This window comes from Apteryx mantelli, chromosome 1, assembly GCF_036417845.1.
Source record: "Apteryx mantelli isolate bAptMan1 chromosome 1, bAptMan1.hap1, whole genome shotgun sequence".
Lineage (NCBI taxonomy): Eukaryota > Metazoa > Chordata > Aves > Apterygiformes > Apterygidae > Apteryx > Apteryx mantelli.
In genome coordinates, this window is record NC_089978.1 from 149,143,551 (window position 1) to 149,161,208 (window position 17,658).

Below are 17,658 nucleotides of genomic sequence, written 5' to 3' on the forward strand. Positions count from 1 at the left end.
GGGTTTGGGGCATTAGCCAAGGAAGCCGCAGCTATAGCCAGAGCTACTTCTGATACATGGAAGTTTCATATTTTTTCCGCCTTGTAGAGGCTGAGAAGTTGAGAGAGAGCAAGAGAAATCACCTTTAGCTATATTGATGCTCATAAAGATCTTTTCCTTAACGCTTTTCAATACTTAACTGTGGTAAAAATTCGATCAAAGTCCCAGTGAACTGCAGTGCTGGCCTGCAGCAGTAGGGCCTGCTCAGCAGCTCATACCCAAAGCTTCAGGGAAAACAGTAAGTATGCTGAAGCGTACCCTAACAGAGCAACTGTCAAATGGGGAATTTTCTTCCTAACTAGTATCAGATTAAAAAATAAAGTCAGGTTTTCCAATTCTCAGCCTGCTTGGCATAAGAAACCTATAGACTTTAATAAATAACAAACACAAATGGCTAATGTTTTTAGAAATAACTTCATTCATACCCTGTGGCGATATACTCCATAATCAGTGTGTATTTCCATCACACATACACACTTGGATGTCTTTCTAGCAGTTTAAAATTAAAGATTTCTTTTCCAAATTCCCTTTTATTCTTCCAATGTCAGGAAGACACCATTCCGCACTCCTCAGCCAGATCTATTCTTCCTCATCTTTCCAGTCTCTTCTTAGCCCAAACCTCTGATCGTGTCATCATTTCTCTGTGGACCCCAACCATTCATTTTGGCTAACCAAAACTCAATACAGCACTTCAAACCAGGATTTAGCTCATTTAATCTCACCATAATACTTCACGCACACATTTTTGGTGACCCTCACTGCCAGCTGCGTTGGTCAAACTGACACAAAGTGTTTTCCCTGACAGGTTCAAAAATTAATGATGCAATTTCACCAACCCAGCTCTTACAAACAATATCTTCCCTCCACTGTATATTTTACCTTCTGTTCAGCCACATTTGTGGGGCTATTAAGAAACCAGCCAGCTGCCTCCTGCACCCAGCGGTAACGAACGCCCTAACAAACAATTCTGTGTCATCAGCACGTTCTGCTATTTCACACTTGATGTTGTGTCTCACATTTTGTTTATAAACAATGACATGTGTGAATAGAGAACCCCAAGGTGCCACAATACACTCAGCAAGGGTTGTTTAGTCTGTTTTTCTGGATTCTTGACAGATCTGGGGGCAATTTCTTCCTCTTACCATAACTCCTGATTACCCTCGTGGCTTCTAACGGCCCTTCAAAGGCCAAAAACCACTACCACTCCTCTTCCAGTTGTTATTTTGTTAGCACATCCAAAGAACTCTACCCGACTAGAGAAGTATGATTTTATTTTACGGCAGCTTTATTGTTTTGCCCCCTACCTTTTGAAGCTTGTGCAGGTGTTTAGCTAATGGCAAAATGTTTGAGTTGATGGTCTTCAACCACACATGGAACTTCACCATTGACAATCAGAAGTAAAAGGTCACAAAAAGCAAAAACGTGACTATAATCACAGTGGATATTTAGGAAAATGTAAAAAAAAAAAAAAGAAAAAAGAAAAAAAAGAAAACTCAGTTAAGTACCACGGACAGATTTTGTTTATTATGTTTTTAACTTGTTCGGCATACTTGTTTAAAAGGCGAGTGCAAATGTAGAACAGGGTCTCTTATGCCCTCTAGGGGTCCAGCCCTGTAAGCACGTGCACCAGTGACTGCACCCGGGAGCGGTTCCAGCGGGGCTACTTCTACTTCAGCAAGCGCTTGCAGGGGAGGGGTAGAGATGCACAACGTTATTTAACTGAGGCTTGTAACAATCATATCCACCTACACGGAGAAAGAAGAAGATAAACTCAAGCTGTAAGGTTCATAAAAAAAGAAAAGGAAAAAAAAAAGCTTGATTAAGGGATGTAACGATTCTTCCTCTTACAATCCTGTTTAAATATCCAAAGACAGCTCAGCAAGGGAAACATCGATATTCCCCGAAAGTAAATGTAAGCTTGGACAGCTACACCCCCCTTTTTTTTTTCTTTCTATTTCTCAAATCATTACTCTGATCCAGAGAACTCCTTATCTACCACTGTACTTGGAACACAGCTTAAAAAACAAAACAAACAAGAAACAAGAACCCCCCAAACTACACAGTCCAAACTAGAGGCATGTATTTCTGAATGACACTCTGACTAGCACAGAACTGACTTTGAGGAAAGGGATTAGTAATCTATTGATAAACTTTTTCAAATCCAAACAGAGGGAAAAAAAAGCACACAAAGAAAAACCCAACTTCCACTTTGTTATCTGAATCTTAACATTCATTTCCTTACCCATCAAGTGGTATGATACATGCTGCGTATCTCCAATTAGATTAGCAAACTAATTCTTAGCAACTAGCTCAAAGTTTTAACTTCAGCAGCATTCTTATTATTCCTTAACCACCTAGGACGCAGTCAACTTAAGCCCATTTCAAGCCTTGCGGTCTGCAGGCATCAGAACTCAGCAACCTTTCCAGGTCGAAGGTGGAATTTGTTGTTCTGTTTTTAAAGAAAAAAGCCCAAGTGATAATCCTTCAACTTCCAAAATACAGCTATATCTCAGTCCCTTGCAAAAAAGATTTGGAACGCAAGCACAGTAACAGCAGATCAGGACAAATTCATGCAAATGTTGCAGTTAAAGTCCAAAACATCTTGTGTCACTGTTTTTCCCCTCCACCCCCCAACAAGCTTCTCAAAACACATTTCATACACAGGGTCACTGTTCTGGCTGTTTATTTAATTAACATGACAACCCAGCACACACAGGATTTCTTTCAGTTCCACAGCTTTGCATTTTCACACTTCATACTCTGCGCAGAAAGAGCAGAAAGTCACTACTGTATTTTACTCTTTTGCCAATACGCCATAATATTAATTTATTGATTTAATAGAATGACAAAAATAGACTCTAAACCAATCATGACAGTTTCCTCAGGAGCATTTAAATTTTTGTGAGAATGAAAGGAAAAAAAACTCGGTTGAATCAGTTTGTGTAAATGAAGCCATACACAAATATATATATAAATATATAAAATAATGTCTGGAATCCCTGTATAGTTTTTCTGGAGCCTTACTTAAATATTTTACACATTTGTGTTTCAGCAAGTCACCAGATGACACAACTCCTCAGTATTGCTTGGTTTCTAGTGACCGGAATGGTAATGCTAGTAAATCTTCTCAGAGTAATTACAGTTCAATAATGCTTATTAGCATAATTAGGCATATGGTATAACACCACATGTCTAACAGAAGACTGTACATGAAGAAGTTCAATATCTAAATTTATTTGCCTTAACATTAATGTCATCTACCTCCTCCTCCCCCAAATTTAAAATCTCTATATGTTGCACTCAGACCACTCCCATTTCTGGGAGGAGGGCAGGATACTTAACATTAAAATTTGGTTATAGGATAAAGGTACATTTATCCTTATTTTTAAGTACAGCATGCTAGAGAGCCAGAAAACAAACAAATACACAAAACCAAATGCATTCCTGGCAGTTGCAAAGTTCCCACTGTCAAACAATGAGAAGAACAGATAAAGCCCTAATTTTCCCTTAAAAAACAACTACAACATTTATTTTTCTAATCTGTTTCTTGGATCTTATCTCTGAGGAGATATCCTTGGCCATGTGAACTGATACAGGATTGTCTTCGCAACTCTGCGGACAGGCAGTGATGACAACTGTCCCGGCTCACAATTTGCCCATGCAACAGCCTAGAAACGAGCAAAGTAACTCTCCAGGATCCCACAAGCAATGGTCAAACCAGGCAGGAATCCCTCAGCTGCCACCTGCAGAAGACAGCAGAGTCTGGCACCAGAGTTACTTATCTGAAAAAAATGACTTTTGAGAAGGAGAAATGAGGAAAGATGTGCCAGCACAAAACAGCCACTAAATCTCAAACCGATTAAAAATAACTGAGATGGACTCTCAGATGTGCCTCAGTGAGGTGACTGGCTTTCCTCTTCTCCATATGTCTAGAAGCAGGCAAAGAGAAAGAAAAGATGAAAATGGGTAGGAAACCTCCCTGCCCCAGAAGGCAGAGGATGGTCGACAGGAGCTACACATGCAGTGACTGGAAACGTCAGAGCCGCAGGAGAAACTCCTCATCCTCGTGTTACCTGCCAGCAACATGGGGGATCTCAGCTTTTCAGCTTGGTAAGACTCAACACCTCACTGATGCCTCCTCCTCACGCACGGTTGTGTCACCCGCTGGTGAGAAGGCTGTTTCTGGAACTAGGAAGCATTTCCAACAGGGATGCTGTACCTATGTCAGTCTTCTGACTAGGACTAGGAAAAAAATCTAAAAAGGACAAGCAAATTGAACTACTTGAAACAGCTGCTCTAGCTTGCTTAACTCGCAGCTTGTAATAAATCCAAGTTTGCTGCAAGCCCCCTAACAAAGCAAAGAAGAACAGGCAAGGCTTAGGACCAAAATGAGGAGTCCTTCTGCATGGATTAAAGTTGCCCAACAACTACCTCCTGTGGAGCAGTTTAAACATGAAGGCCACATTGTCCCTTTGGATCCTTGTATGTCCAGATTAATGCACCCACACATTTCTAGTTGCACAGATCTGAGAAACAAGCTTCAGAATACACAAGCCACATAATAACTCAATGGGAAACACCAAGACACAGAAGACATCTCCCACCTTCCCCCCAAACCTCCCGTCCTCAGTTTTAGGAAAGAGTAAAACAATTTGAAAAGATGTGAAGAGGAAACATCAAAAGCTATCATCCTGGTGGTACACATGTGTCTGCAGCAGGAAGGAAAAAAAAAAAGTATTTGTTCATTCATTCATTGCCTCTCTCATCCATCCATTCACAATTTCTCTCCACAGCCTCTTTCAAAACTGGGTGAGAGAGCCCTCAAGGAGCAGAGCATCCTCAGCTGGCATTGATGAAATCCCAGGAAGACAACACTCAGCTCTGAGCAGGATCAGGCTGTGACAAAGCACACACTTCTCAGTAAGGACTACATACATGCCAAGTTCGAAGCTTTTAAGTCAAAGAACTTGCTGAAGTTGAGACAGACAGAGAGAGAGATGAAACATACACAAAAATTAGCACCCCCAAAATAGAATTAAGGTTAAAAACCAGTAAAGAACACTTTTAGGAATAAAAGAAGTTTATATCTGGGTATATTTTTTAATAAAACAGATTTTCTTTGGGAATTCTTTTTGGAACTGATTACCAACCAAGATGAGACATTTCTACAGAAGGAATAATTTAGTGATATGCACATTTTCAGCTATTCCCACTAGTAGTGGGAAACAGAAGTATTCTTTTAATTTTGAATATGTTAATACCTCTGTTTGTGACGTTACTTTACAATTCCTGATAGATCTACATGTCCTTTAGATCACAAGGCCAAATACATTCAATTTCATAATTTTGTATTCTAGTAGGGGAAGAAAAAACAGATTATAACCAAAATAAGTGTGTTTAATTAAAAAAAAAAATCAGAAATTCCAACTTCTGTAGAATCTCATATTAATATAAACAGATAAGAAGGGAGCCATGCTATGGAAAAAAGAAAGCTTAATTGCTGACTGTTCAGAAATAGGAAAGACTACATGAGAGGCAATAGGAAACATCTTTAAGAACTTCTTCTAATGTTATTCACTAATTGAGAGCATATACTTCAAAGCAATAAAGTAGATTCATCTCCCGATGAAAAGTATTGGCAGCTCTCAGACATACTAAAAAGCTATCTTTTGGACCAGAAACATTCAGGGTGTGTTTTTTAAAATACAGGGTGAGAGAAGAACCGGTTTTGTCTATAAAGTCCTCTTCTCTATATTTAACATGTTATATTTAAAAACTGTCCAAAAGAGAAACATTTACCTATGGTTTCTTTAAGTCTACAGGGAGGTAATTTTTGCTATAAACACAAACTTTGTTTGCTGTCAGGTAAGAGAGTCCCACTTTTCCTAGCGTTTCTTCAAGATCCTTACAGGGTTTTGTTTCAGGTTTTCTACTTTTCTTTGTTGCCAACATTTATTCGAAAGGACAGCTTGTAGAGAGGGAAGACAGGGAAGTTCGCATGCACACAGCCACAATTTGCTAAAAAGCAAGACAAAAAAAATCTCCCCAAGCTAGAAAGTCGTCATCCATTTCTAATCATACGGTGACGCAAGCAATACCAGATCTTGCTATTGATTAATATTAAATGAGAACAAAGGAAAGAAATTTGCCAAAATCCTGCAGTTGGTAAACTGAACAGTCGCCAATTCACTCTAATCCAGATCCACAATTTAGAAGCGGGAACTGCTCAGGGCAAACTGAACCACTGTCCCTAAAAAAAACACTGGTGGTGGTCCGGGGGGGGGGGAATCTACCTTATTATCCATCACCAGATTAATATCCCAGTATATACAGACAATTGAGTTGCCTTCATAAGAAAAGAGAAGGAAGTGATTGCAAACCAAAGAGCGCTACCTCCAAACGATTACATTTAAACATGTTAACTAGAAAATTGCTTTTATTTGAAGTGCCAGAGCAAGTGGAAAAAAGTTTAACAAGTTACAAATGATTATTGTAAGAAACCACCAGAAATGTCTAGCGTCATCAAGTAAGTATAAACAGTTTTAATTTCTTGCCTTAGATATTGTGTTTACAAATTATTCTTACACCCTTCTCTCTCAGTCCATAATAAAGCCAGAACTGAGTCAGCTTTCTATTTTTTCACACTGTATTTGCCTGGACACTATGGTAAATATTTATTTTATCTAAACAAAAATGTTAAATAAATAAGTGCATTTGTTGTAAAGTAAGCCTCAAGTATGTAAGGTTGTCAGGCCCTCTTCTAGAAAATGTCATAACCAACCACAAAGGGATGTAATCAAACCATTTCCAGAAACAAACTAGCCACCCACACCATATGGTTAGATGCCATTACTTAGAAAATACTTAACTGCTTATCCAGCAAGTGACCTGAAAGAAAACCTTTGGTATACTGCAATACGCTTCAGCTGATCACCGTTCACAGAGTCATTTTTAATACTCATTGAAAAAGGAAACTTAATACCCATTGCCATTTATTTTCCCCCAGGTTTCCCTTTCCACCACTAAGCGAGTGCTGCGCTGACTTTCAGTATGCTCAGATACACACGATCCATCAAATAATTTTTTTGTGGGGCAACCTTAAATCTCAGAAAACTCAGAAAACACTTCAGGCGTTGAACTAAGCTCCCCGTTGAACTAAGTTGGACTGCAGCAGGCAGGCAGGCAGGACAGTAATGTTTGCTTGCTTCATTTTTCTTAGGTGCGCATTTAAAAGAAGGCATCGCTGGTAACTAAGTTTTCACTCATCCATTCCAATCACGGCCTCTCAAAGGCAACAAAGTTGAGATAAAGCGCGTGTACCTAGTATCCACTCCCACAACAGCAGCAACGTGAAAGCTATTGATTACACGCACAGAAACGGCCCTGTGGAGGCAAAGTGCAAAGATGAGCGCGGCTCCGCTCCAGGCCGCCTCAGAGGACACGCTATCGCGCTGATAAGAGTCTTCTCCCACCGAGGGCGAGCTGCTTGGTTCCCCTCCCAAAACACACACCTTTAAACATTAAAGTTAGTTTAACAGGGTCGAGCCACCTTTCCGAAAAACTACAGGTTTAAAAAACAAAACCAACCAACCAAACAAACAAACAAAAAAAAAAAACAGGGCTTGTCAGTGATGCTGGGAAATCTCGAGCCTGTGCCGTGAAGGCGCGCTCCCCACCAGCTCCGCAAACCGGGCGCGCACCCTCCGCCTCGACTTTCCGCCAGGCTTCAGAAATGCAAGCCTCAATGATGGCTATTAGAAAGAAAAAGAGAAAAAAACGGAAAGGAAAGGAAAGGAAAGGAAAGGAAAGGAAAGGAAAGGAAAGGAAAGGAAAGGAAAGGAAAAAGACTCGGGGTTTTGCCCCACGGCGTGCACCGGGGCACCTCGCGCCCAGCCGGCAGCGCGCCGGCTCCCAGCGCTGCGGGCCGCGGCCGCCCCGGGGCTCCCAGTGCCGCGGGAAGCGCCCCCGGCCGGCCCGGCCCGGCCCGGCGGCGGCAGCGCTGCGGGCCGGCGGCGCGCCCCGTCCGCCCCGCCGGGGCGGCAAAGTTTTTGCGAGCCGGCGAAGTTTGGCGGCGGCCCCTTCCCTCCCTGTCCCCCCCTCCGTGCCCGGCGGCGCCGGTGCCCGCGCCCTACCTGCTCGCGCGGGATGCAGGGCAGCGAGGTCCGGCGGTGGCTCTTGCTGCCGCAGCCCGACATCTCGGCGGCGACCACGGAGCTGGACCGCCGCCGCCTCCTCCTCAGCGCCGGGGCTGCGTCGGCGGCCGGGGGCGCGGCGGGGGGCGCGGCGGGCGGGGCGGCCCCGCGCGGCGGCCAGAGCCGGTCGGCGCAGCCGGCCAGCACGATGCCCAGCAGCCCCAGCAGGTACGCCAGGTAGGGCCGCCAGCACGCCCGCACCCGCTCCAGGGACACGAGCGACGTGGTCCGCGCCGCGCTAGTCACGGCGAGCATGAGGGCGCCCTGCCTCAGCCTCAGCACCAGCCATGTCACGGCGGCCAGGCAGCTCAGCACCACCCCCGTGGCGCTGAAGGAGAGCAAGTGATCCTCCCCCGCCGCCAGCGCCGTCTGCGCCACCGCTTCCCCCCCGCAGCAGGCGGCCAGCAGCAGCGCCGCCGTCCGCGGCCGCACGCCGCCGCGCAGCAGGTAGCGGCCCATGCCGAAGAAGGCGCCGGCCAGCCCCAGGGGCACGGCGCCGGGGGGCAGCCAGCCCCGCCGCCCCGCCGCCCCGCCGCCGTCCCGGGCCGCCGGCTCGCGGCCCGGCTCCCCCCGCACCAGCCGCGCCGCCAGCGCCAGCAGCAGCAGCAGCGGCAGCGAGCCGGCGCGCAGGGCCCAGCAAAGTTTCCGGCAGCGCCAGCTTCCCCCCGCCGCCGCCCGCGGCCGCGCCGCCCCGCCGCCGCCCGCGGCCATGGCCCCGGCAGCCCTCGCCGCGCACCGGCGCGGCCCCCCAGCCGGGCAGGGGCTGGGGCAGGGGAGCGGCGGAGCGAGCCCGGCCGCGCTCAGTGCCGGGGGCGGCGGGCCGGGGGCGCTGCCCGCCGCCGCGCCGGCATCTCCCGCGGAGCGCCGCGCCCGCCGCCGCCCCGACAGCCCCGCGCCGCACACGGCGGGCCGGGGAGCTCCTGTCCCCCCTCCGCGCTCGCCTGGGGCTCGGGGGGAGGGGGGCTAACGGGAAGGGGGGGGGGAAAGAAGGCGAGACGAGGGGAAATCCTAAATAGTGTAAAACCAGGGGGGAGGAGGCAGATGTACCAACTCAGAAGTGCTGCTTAATTTCTAGGCCATCATTTCCCTCCGAGGCGCTGCCGCCGGAGCAGCCCCCGGGGTCCCCACCCGGCCCCGCCGTGCCCCCCGCACCCCGGCCACTGCGGGCCCCGGGGAGGCAATAAGGACAGAACCAGAAAAACTGAGAATAAAAGGCCAGCGAAGCCGGGGGAGAAGTTGCTACGTCCTGCCGCGGAGAGCGAGAGACAAGATCCGCGGGAGGGACTTGAAGGAGGGAGGGAGGCTACTTGGGAAGCAGGAGAGGAAAATAAAAAAAGGGGGGGGGAGAAAGAGAGGGAAAGCGTTTCCCTTCTGAACGCTGCTGGAATAGTCCCCGAATTTTGCACGGAAAATTCAAGTGATGCGAGTCCGTCCCCCCCCACACACACACACACTGGGGAGGCTGCGGAAAGCCCAGAAGCAAACCCAAACCCGAACAAAACAAACCCGAAAAGAGCGCGGGGGGGAGGGGTGTTAGGGAGGGAAAGGGGTAGGAGGGGATAATTAAACAAGCAGGAGGCAGCCGCGGGGCGGGGGGGACTTGCAAACCGGCCGGGGCCAGTCCCGGGGCAAGGCTGCCGCGGCCCTGTTGGCCCCGGAGGCGCCGCGCTCCGCGCCGGGGCCGCGGCTCCGCCCGGGGCCGGAGCCGGTCGCGCCGCGCCCCCCCCCCGCTCCCGCTCCGCAGGAGCCGGCGGTGCCACCAGGCGCTAGCGGCCAAGGCATAAATCCGCCTGTCAGGGAGGGGGCAATTACCAGGCCGTAAAAAAGTCAGAAAGATGAATGTTTATGAACGGCTATTACTATTTTTGTTGTTGGTTTTTAATGGGAAGCCCAAACTAGAATCCCGGAGCCAGGGCTGCAGCCCACACTTTGGGGGAAGTCGGTGCCCAAGATCCCCATTTCACACCTGGGATCCTGGGGAGGGGGATGCAGACCCTGGGGTCTTGGTCCATTGCTACACTGTGGCTCTATCCAAAACCCACTGTTTCCTCTCTCAAAACCTGTCTCACCCTGAGGCCGGAGGGTTCCTTCAGGAGGGATTTGCAGAGTGCTAGGGGCTGCCACAGTTAGGCCCACATCCCTGGGTTGCATAAAATTACTGTTTGCATGAGTAAAATCAGGTGCAGATTAAAAGCCCGTGCAGGATCAGGGCCTGAGTTCTTAAAGCCACAGATCCTGGTGAAGGGCATAGAGTAATGTGTTTAGCACATAATAATACAAACCACAGAAAAATATTATCACCAGCTGTGAAGTTATGGAACATTAAGAGTCAGGAAATGAACAGATTAGAAAACAGAATTTCCCTGCTCTCTTCCCCCATGCACATACATAAATCACTAATTTAAGACAGATTTATAGTCTCTACATATTTATTGGTGTATCTATCTGGATATCATGCCTATCATCCAGTATCTGAGAATCTGAAATGGTAGCATGAGTGAAACATGTTTTGGATTTTTAGAAGAAATGGGTCATAAAAACTGAGTATGTTTTTAAATAATAGTTTTGCAGACTGGTTATTATGGAATATAGATTTATTAGTCATTTTTATGTTTGAAACTTGGTTTGAAAACAACCTAGATACTGTTAGCAAAGTTTGGCTCTAAGGAATGGAAAGCCTCTGTGTTTTTTAAAAGGTTAAGGGTCCAGATTAAGAACAGCTGGAGAGGTTTAGAGTTTATTCTAGTGAGACAGCAATCAGCAGGTTGCCATATACACCTAGGAAAACATAGCTGGGTTCCAGCTACTCCAAGCATCAACATCTCAAAGGCAGAATCGGGATCTAGATAGCAATAATCATGATTTCTAATTCCTTTTTAGCTTTTAATAAATAAGAGATGTTTCTCAGATATTTGTAATTGTAGATGCATCAAAACAGAATGCAAATAAATTGGTATTGCAATACTGCATGACAACACATGCAACAGTTGCAGTTTAGATAGATCAGACCTTTGACCTAATCCCTTGTACTAAGTAGCATTCATCTAAAACCTAATTTACCTCCTCTTTGTTACCTTACAATCAGATTTACTGACATCAGAAATGTTGACACTTTAAATACAGTCATAAAAAAGCAGTGGTAGAGAAATGAATGTTCCCTACCTTTGTTTTTTGCTGCATATCCCCTTTAAATGTCTATCACCTACCTAGGCCAAAGCAGATAATGTTCTATATCCTTTACTTCCTTCAGCTAAAACATGAATTATTCACCTTAGATTAAAAGCAGCAGTACTTTTTAGTCAGACATATTTTGGCTTACAGTTTAAAGGAACTTGTATTCTTTATAGTAGCTGTTATAACAGAAGTTTTGTTTCAAGGGTGTTTTAAACATGTTAAATGTTTGAAACACATTTCTGAGCTCTGTCTGCCTGGGACTCCGATGTTACTGTGAGCCCACTTGGCAAGCTGGGATTTATGAGGATGAGGCTTCACTGAGGGTCAGGGCTTGAGCCAGCAGTAGCTGTTCTTGCCTGAGCCTGGAAGCTCAAAGCCAAAGACAGCATCTTTCCAGCCTTTCATGGAATGACCTAGACCCCCTCAAACCATCTGTTTTCTTCACTGAAGTTTGCAGAAGACAAAGGCAAATTTTGATTACTTTTTCCTGATACCTTAATTTCCACATCAGAGACCTTTTAGATGAAAGTCAAAGCTCACAAAAACAACCTAAACAACAATAATGAATGTGATAATTTCCAGATTTCCTAGAAGCACAGCTCAGAATCCTACTAATTTATTCTTCCACTGTACCAAGGTTGTATGCTGAGCAGTTCTTATGGAGTTGAACTTTGCTATGCTCTGTACTATGTAGGAGTTGATGAAAAGTACTTCATTTTTTCTGATTTAAGCAAAGTAAACTCTCCTATCTATCTACTGATTATCTAAAGGCGTTTTAACCATTTAGTTTGTGACTATCTTTGACCAAAATGCATCAGTAGTAGTGGTGAGACAACTAGTCTGGGCAACAAAGAACAAGAGAGATGTAAGTGCATTTTGGACTGGCAACAATTCCCCAAGTCATAATTGTCTGTCTCAGAATCACTTCCTCCTTAATAATCATGGGCTATCCTGCCATTTCTCGATAAAGCAAGCCATCTTTTCTCCAAAGTTAAATGGTAAATTAGTGGAGAAGATGAAATGTCATTTATCCATAACTACACGTCTAGCACGTTGTACTCGCATCTAATCAGCCCACGGGACAGTTTCATGAAGCACCAATGCAGAATACACGATTCTCCAACTAAATGGGGGAAAATAGCTTCCCTGAACCAATTCTTAAGGAAAATAGGGAAGATTTCATAACACAACTGTTTAGCTCAGTTTCATGCTTCTTCCCATCAGATGGCCACATTTCTTTCTTTTGTCCACACATCCCTAAGGGCTCTGGTCTCAGACCACTGCTGGTTTGCTCGGTCACAGGAAAAGGGCTGCAGCTGGTCTGGGGAACCCCAATAAACATGTACAACACCATACCCCATAGCAGGTAACATTAGCTGTCCTCCCAAAAGCAATACAACAAAATGAAACACCCAAATCACAGAGAAGATTAAGCTGAAATAATAAAGGACTCTACTGGGGGTAGAGAAGCAATAGAGGAGACCAAATAAATTCTACACTAAATCACACTGAAGGAGAGGAATTCCTCCTGTTTCCATGGGAAGGAAAAAAAAAAAAAGAGACAGCCTTTATGACTTGTTATTCCTATTTCACCTATAACACTCTTGGTCTATATTTGAGGTGATTACTCATACATTTTGATAATTTTTCTCTCTTCTTTCCTCTTTGTAATTAAACTTTTCTCACCTTCTTACGACTTTGTACAAATTACTTGGATAATTCTATTTATATTTTTATAATTCAACTGGGTGAACTGAATAAAGTTAAGTTTGCCTAATTTTGTGAAACACTGTGATTAAAAACTATAAAATAGGATAACATTTTGGACTTTAGTGGCACTTTTCTGTGTTAGGATCTCAAATCATTTTACAAACATTAATGAATAATGATTCACACCACCTCCATTTTAGTCATCTAAATCCTCAGAAGTTTGGATTATGACCAGTGTCATTTGTATGACAAATTTGTCCGAGTCTATTGGAGTCTATTGGCATACTTAAAAATATGCTTATTTGTAAACATGAGTATTTTTCTTACTTCAGTGGCACTTCACAAAGAATATCACATGAAATTCCATTTAAAGTTTTGAAAATGATAAATTTGTCATGTAACTCAGTAAGCATCAAGATCATGAGATAGCAAAACATTTTATCACGTGAGTTGTCACTGATTCAGTGATGTTGATAGTGAATGTGGCATTGAAATATAGTTACTCTACGAATTTGATTATTTTTATACCATTTTCAGCAGGGAAATAGTTAATAAAGTTTTGGGGAGGGTTGTGTGCAGGCATACAACACCCGCGCTGCACCTGCTTCATTTAATTCACATTTTCAAGGTTTTCTTCATAACAGTGATGACTGAGGTACATAATGAACATAAATGAAGTCCTGCATTGTGGAGAACATCCATTTGATGACAAATACCTTAATCAAATTTATTCATTCATGAAAATTTCCACCGGTTTTCATTGTGGTGTTGCTAGAAAGAATTATGCTTACTATATTAGGAAAACAATTAAAATATTAATGCATTTTAAAAAGTGGGCTGTGATTCAGATTTCACTGAAGTCTAAAAGTGAGCTTTTCAATCTCCAAAAATCCATGATACTTTTGTTAGAGGCATTTAAGAAAGTATAGACTGTATATTTCAAAATAGGTATTATTCAGAAAGCAGTGGATTTACTTCTAGGTTACTGGAATGGTCGTTTTATAATGAAAGAGTAAGATTCTAAATTTGGGGAAGAAAGGGTATGACTGGATCATACAAGGGCAACACATACGTGGAGTATTGTGCTCAGGTGGAATCCCAGTGACGCTAAGGCAGACGTGGCCCCGGGAGCTGCTTACAAGGTTGGGAGTGCTATATTCAGGGATTTATTCCCTACTTTAAATACAAATCTCCATCTAGTTTTAACTGCAATGTAGTCACAGGATATTCATAACTAACATGTAATTTTAACAGCGATTTGAAATACAATGCATTCAATGATGCCTATGAAGGGAAGTGAGTTCTCAAAGAGCGATACCATTTTATCACAACCGAGAGTTCACCTTTTGCATAGTTTTTTACAGTGATATTGAACATGATACTAGTATACAGAAAATTAATCTTTGTGCTTATGCGTATGTATACAAACAGTACCTTAGAAACACATTCTCCTGGAACAAGACATATTTTATGGTTATCTTCGACATACAAACAAGTCATAGAGCAAGGAAAGCTATGAGAAAATGAGGCATACAGCACTGTAGCAGGCAGAAATCCTTCAAAAAAGCCAGCCTTGTTGTCAGGAACCTGTGTGCACCCCATGCCCAAGGGCTTGGCTGCCTGTGTTCAAGGCCAGTGCTGACACAGTGCGACTGTGACCTGGGATCAGGCTGCTGGGAGAAGAGCTGGGCAAGAAGGAGCTGTGGGAAGCCTGGCTGGGACTCCCCTGGCTTGTGCTGGAGCTCAGGCCCTCGCCTGAGATATAATAATAATATTCTTACCTCTCGATATCCATTATCGGAGAAGGACCTGGGAGTGCTGGTGGACACCAAGTTAAGCATGAGGCAGCAATGTGCCCTTGTGGCCAAGAAGGCCAATGGTCTCCTGGGGTGCATCAGGAAGAGTGTTGCCAACAGGTCCAGGGAGGTGATCCTCCCCCTCTACTCAGCCCTGGTGAGGCCACATCTGGAGTACTGCGTCCAGTTCTGGGCTCCCCAGTACAAGAGGGATGTGGCACTACTGGAGCAAGTCCAGCGAAGGGCTACAGAGATGATTAGGGGACTGGAGCATCTCTCTTATGAGGAAAGACCGAGAGAGCTGGGCCTGTTTAGCTTGGAGAAGAGAAGGCTGAGAGGAGATCTTATCAATGTGTACAAGTATCTAAAGGGAGGGTGTCGAGAGGATGGGACCAGACTCTTTTCAGTGGTGCCCAGCAACAGGACATGAGGCAATGGGCACAAACTGAAACACAGGAAGCTCCATCTGAACATGAGGAAAAACTTCTTCACTGTGAGGGTGACAGAGCACTGGAACATGTTGCCCAGAGAGGTTGTGGAGTCTCCTTCTCTGGAGACAGTCAAAACCCACCTGGACATGATCCTGTACAATGTGCTGTAGGTGACCCTGCTTGAGCAGGGGGGTTGGACTAGATGATCTCCAGAGGTTCCTTCCAACCTCAGCGATTCTGTGATTCTGTGATTCTGTGATTATTTTAAGTCAACAAATTGCTCAAAAGTCAACAAATTGCAACAAAATGAAATGTATACATATATGAAATGGATATGTAAATACTCGCAGGATGGGACCCTGGTTCCCATAGGCTTTCATTTCACCGAATAGTATCCAGCTACTTGGCCTATGAAATCGAAGTATTCACTTGGACTCTCTCCTCATCTATTCTGTTTCTGATGCTTAAAAATGCTGTACATAAGGTACAAGAAGGTCACAAGTTCATCAAACAGGAATTTCAAAGCTGATGCTCAGCTTGCCTCTTTAACATAACCTGTTTTGTGACAGTCCTGGCAGATGACCCTGAAAAATCATATGACTTTTACTAACATGTGGTACCATACTCACTGCCAATTCCATTTGATTTTGTGCCCTGGAGCTCACAGTACCAAAAATGTTAGCAACAACAATGATTACTTTAAATAGTCGTGTATGTACACCAGGTTTTATAATTTGTTTTCTAGGTATGTGATTTATAAGTGTGTACGCAACCTCTTAACAAGACACCCTAGGAAATGGGACAGATTTTTCAAGGTATCTTTTCCTAGTAAGACAAACAAAATACATCTCTGGTTAATTAGTTGAGAAACAGAAATGCAGGCTGAAAGTAGCAGTTTTAACTAGTATATTCCAAGCTAAATGACCAAACCTCTCAGAGTAAAGGGATGCCAAAAATGAATATGGGTCCTACTGATTAGGCAGAAAAGTAACTCATTTCATTGGAATAATTCTCACTTGACATGTAATGCACATAGTCAAAGTTAAAGGCTCATTAATGAGTTACTAATGACAGTCTCCCTCTGAGTCATGTTAGGAAACTGCTTTTAGAGTGAAAACAAAATGTAAGGGCAAAGTCTTAAAATAACACACAAGAAGCACACATTCAGTTTCTTAAATTCATTGGAGATCAAAATGTCACAGTTACTTAGGCATCCATAGATGTAAATACTACTTAATAGGATTTTCAAAACCATCATTGATCTTAAGGTCCCTGCATCCAAAAACCCAGTCTTCAGCTACCCCTATCATTCTGGAGATGCCTAATGTCATCAGTCCTCTGCTTCCAGCATTAAAACAGCTGCCTAATATTTCACTTCTGGGCATGTTTAGGCACTGGGCACTTTGCAACACGTTTGCAGTGTTAGCAGGGCTGAGCTCTCAGTGTCTAATTCACGCCTGGCAGGATCCACAAGCACCTTCCTCCGCCTGTATCACCTGAGGAACTGAGTCCCAGAGGCATGTGGTAACCACATGTAGCAGGCTCCCAAAATCACTAGTCCCCAAACATGGGGCACTGGGGGTTGGGTAGCAAGTTCTTCTCTTCTTATTCTTCAAGATAGTGAACTATTTTGGTGACCTTTCAAGCTTTACTGATGAGTCTATTTCACTTTTCATAAATAATTAAAAACTAATTGTGCTAAGAAGACAGAAGCAACAAGTATGAGTCTGCAGCCTTGCGGGAGGAACGTTCACCAAGGGGCAGAGACACCTGGCTCCCAGTCCCTGTTCCAGTGCCTGGTTTATATATTTTAAGATTTATAATGTAAATGTTAAATATAAGAGAAAAATGCATTTAAAATACATAAACCAACCATTGGATCAGGGACTGGGAACCAGGTGTCTCTACTTCCTTGAGAGTACCCTGCCTTTTTACGTTTACCAGCTTCCTTGCCTCTATGAGCTGCATACCAAAACCTCCATATGGCTGAAAGCCACCATACGTGTCACACGTGTTGGAAGCTGAGGAGAGCGGGAGCTCTCAGCGGGGTTCACAGGCAGGAGATGATCATGGCTCCTGAGGAGTCCCACCTGTCCATTGCTGGGTGCGACTGGATTAGTCATGCAGTCAGATCCTAAGTCAACGCAATATCATTTGGGCTCCCAGACTTTCTCCCACAGATGGAAATTCAGATTACTCTACAACTCACTGCACCAGCTCACAGCACCACTGCTAGCCACACAACAAACACACAGCCTACAAAGCATCCTCAGCCTGCTCAAGAGTTATACGTGGTTCAAGGCTGCATAAGCCTCG

The 17,658-nt window shown here is 44.5% G+C and overlaps 1 protein-coding gene across 1 annotated transcript in view; it reads right to left on the reverse strand.

Moving 5' to 3' along the window:
* Positions 1-8,696, reverse strand: part of LOC106488616 (cGMP-inhibited 3',5'-cyclic phosphodiesterase 3A-like) — a 299,848-nt gene extending 291,152 nt beyond the window's left edge. Inside the window, exon 1 of the mRNA XM_067306237.1 lies at positions 8,172-8,696. Within this exon, the coding sequence (XP_067162338.1) occupies positions 8,172-8,690 (519 nt within the window). The 5' untranslated portion in view covers positions 8,691-8,696. The remainder of the gene's footprint in view (positions 1-8,171) is intronic.
* Between the last annotated feature and the right edge of the window lie 8,962 nt (positions 8,697-17,658).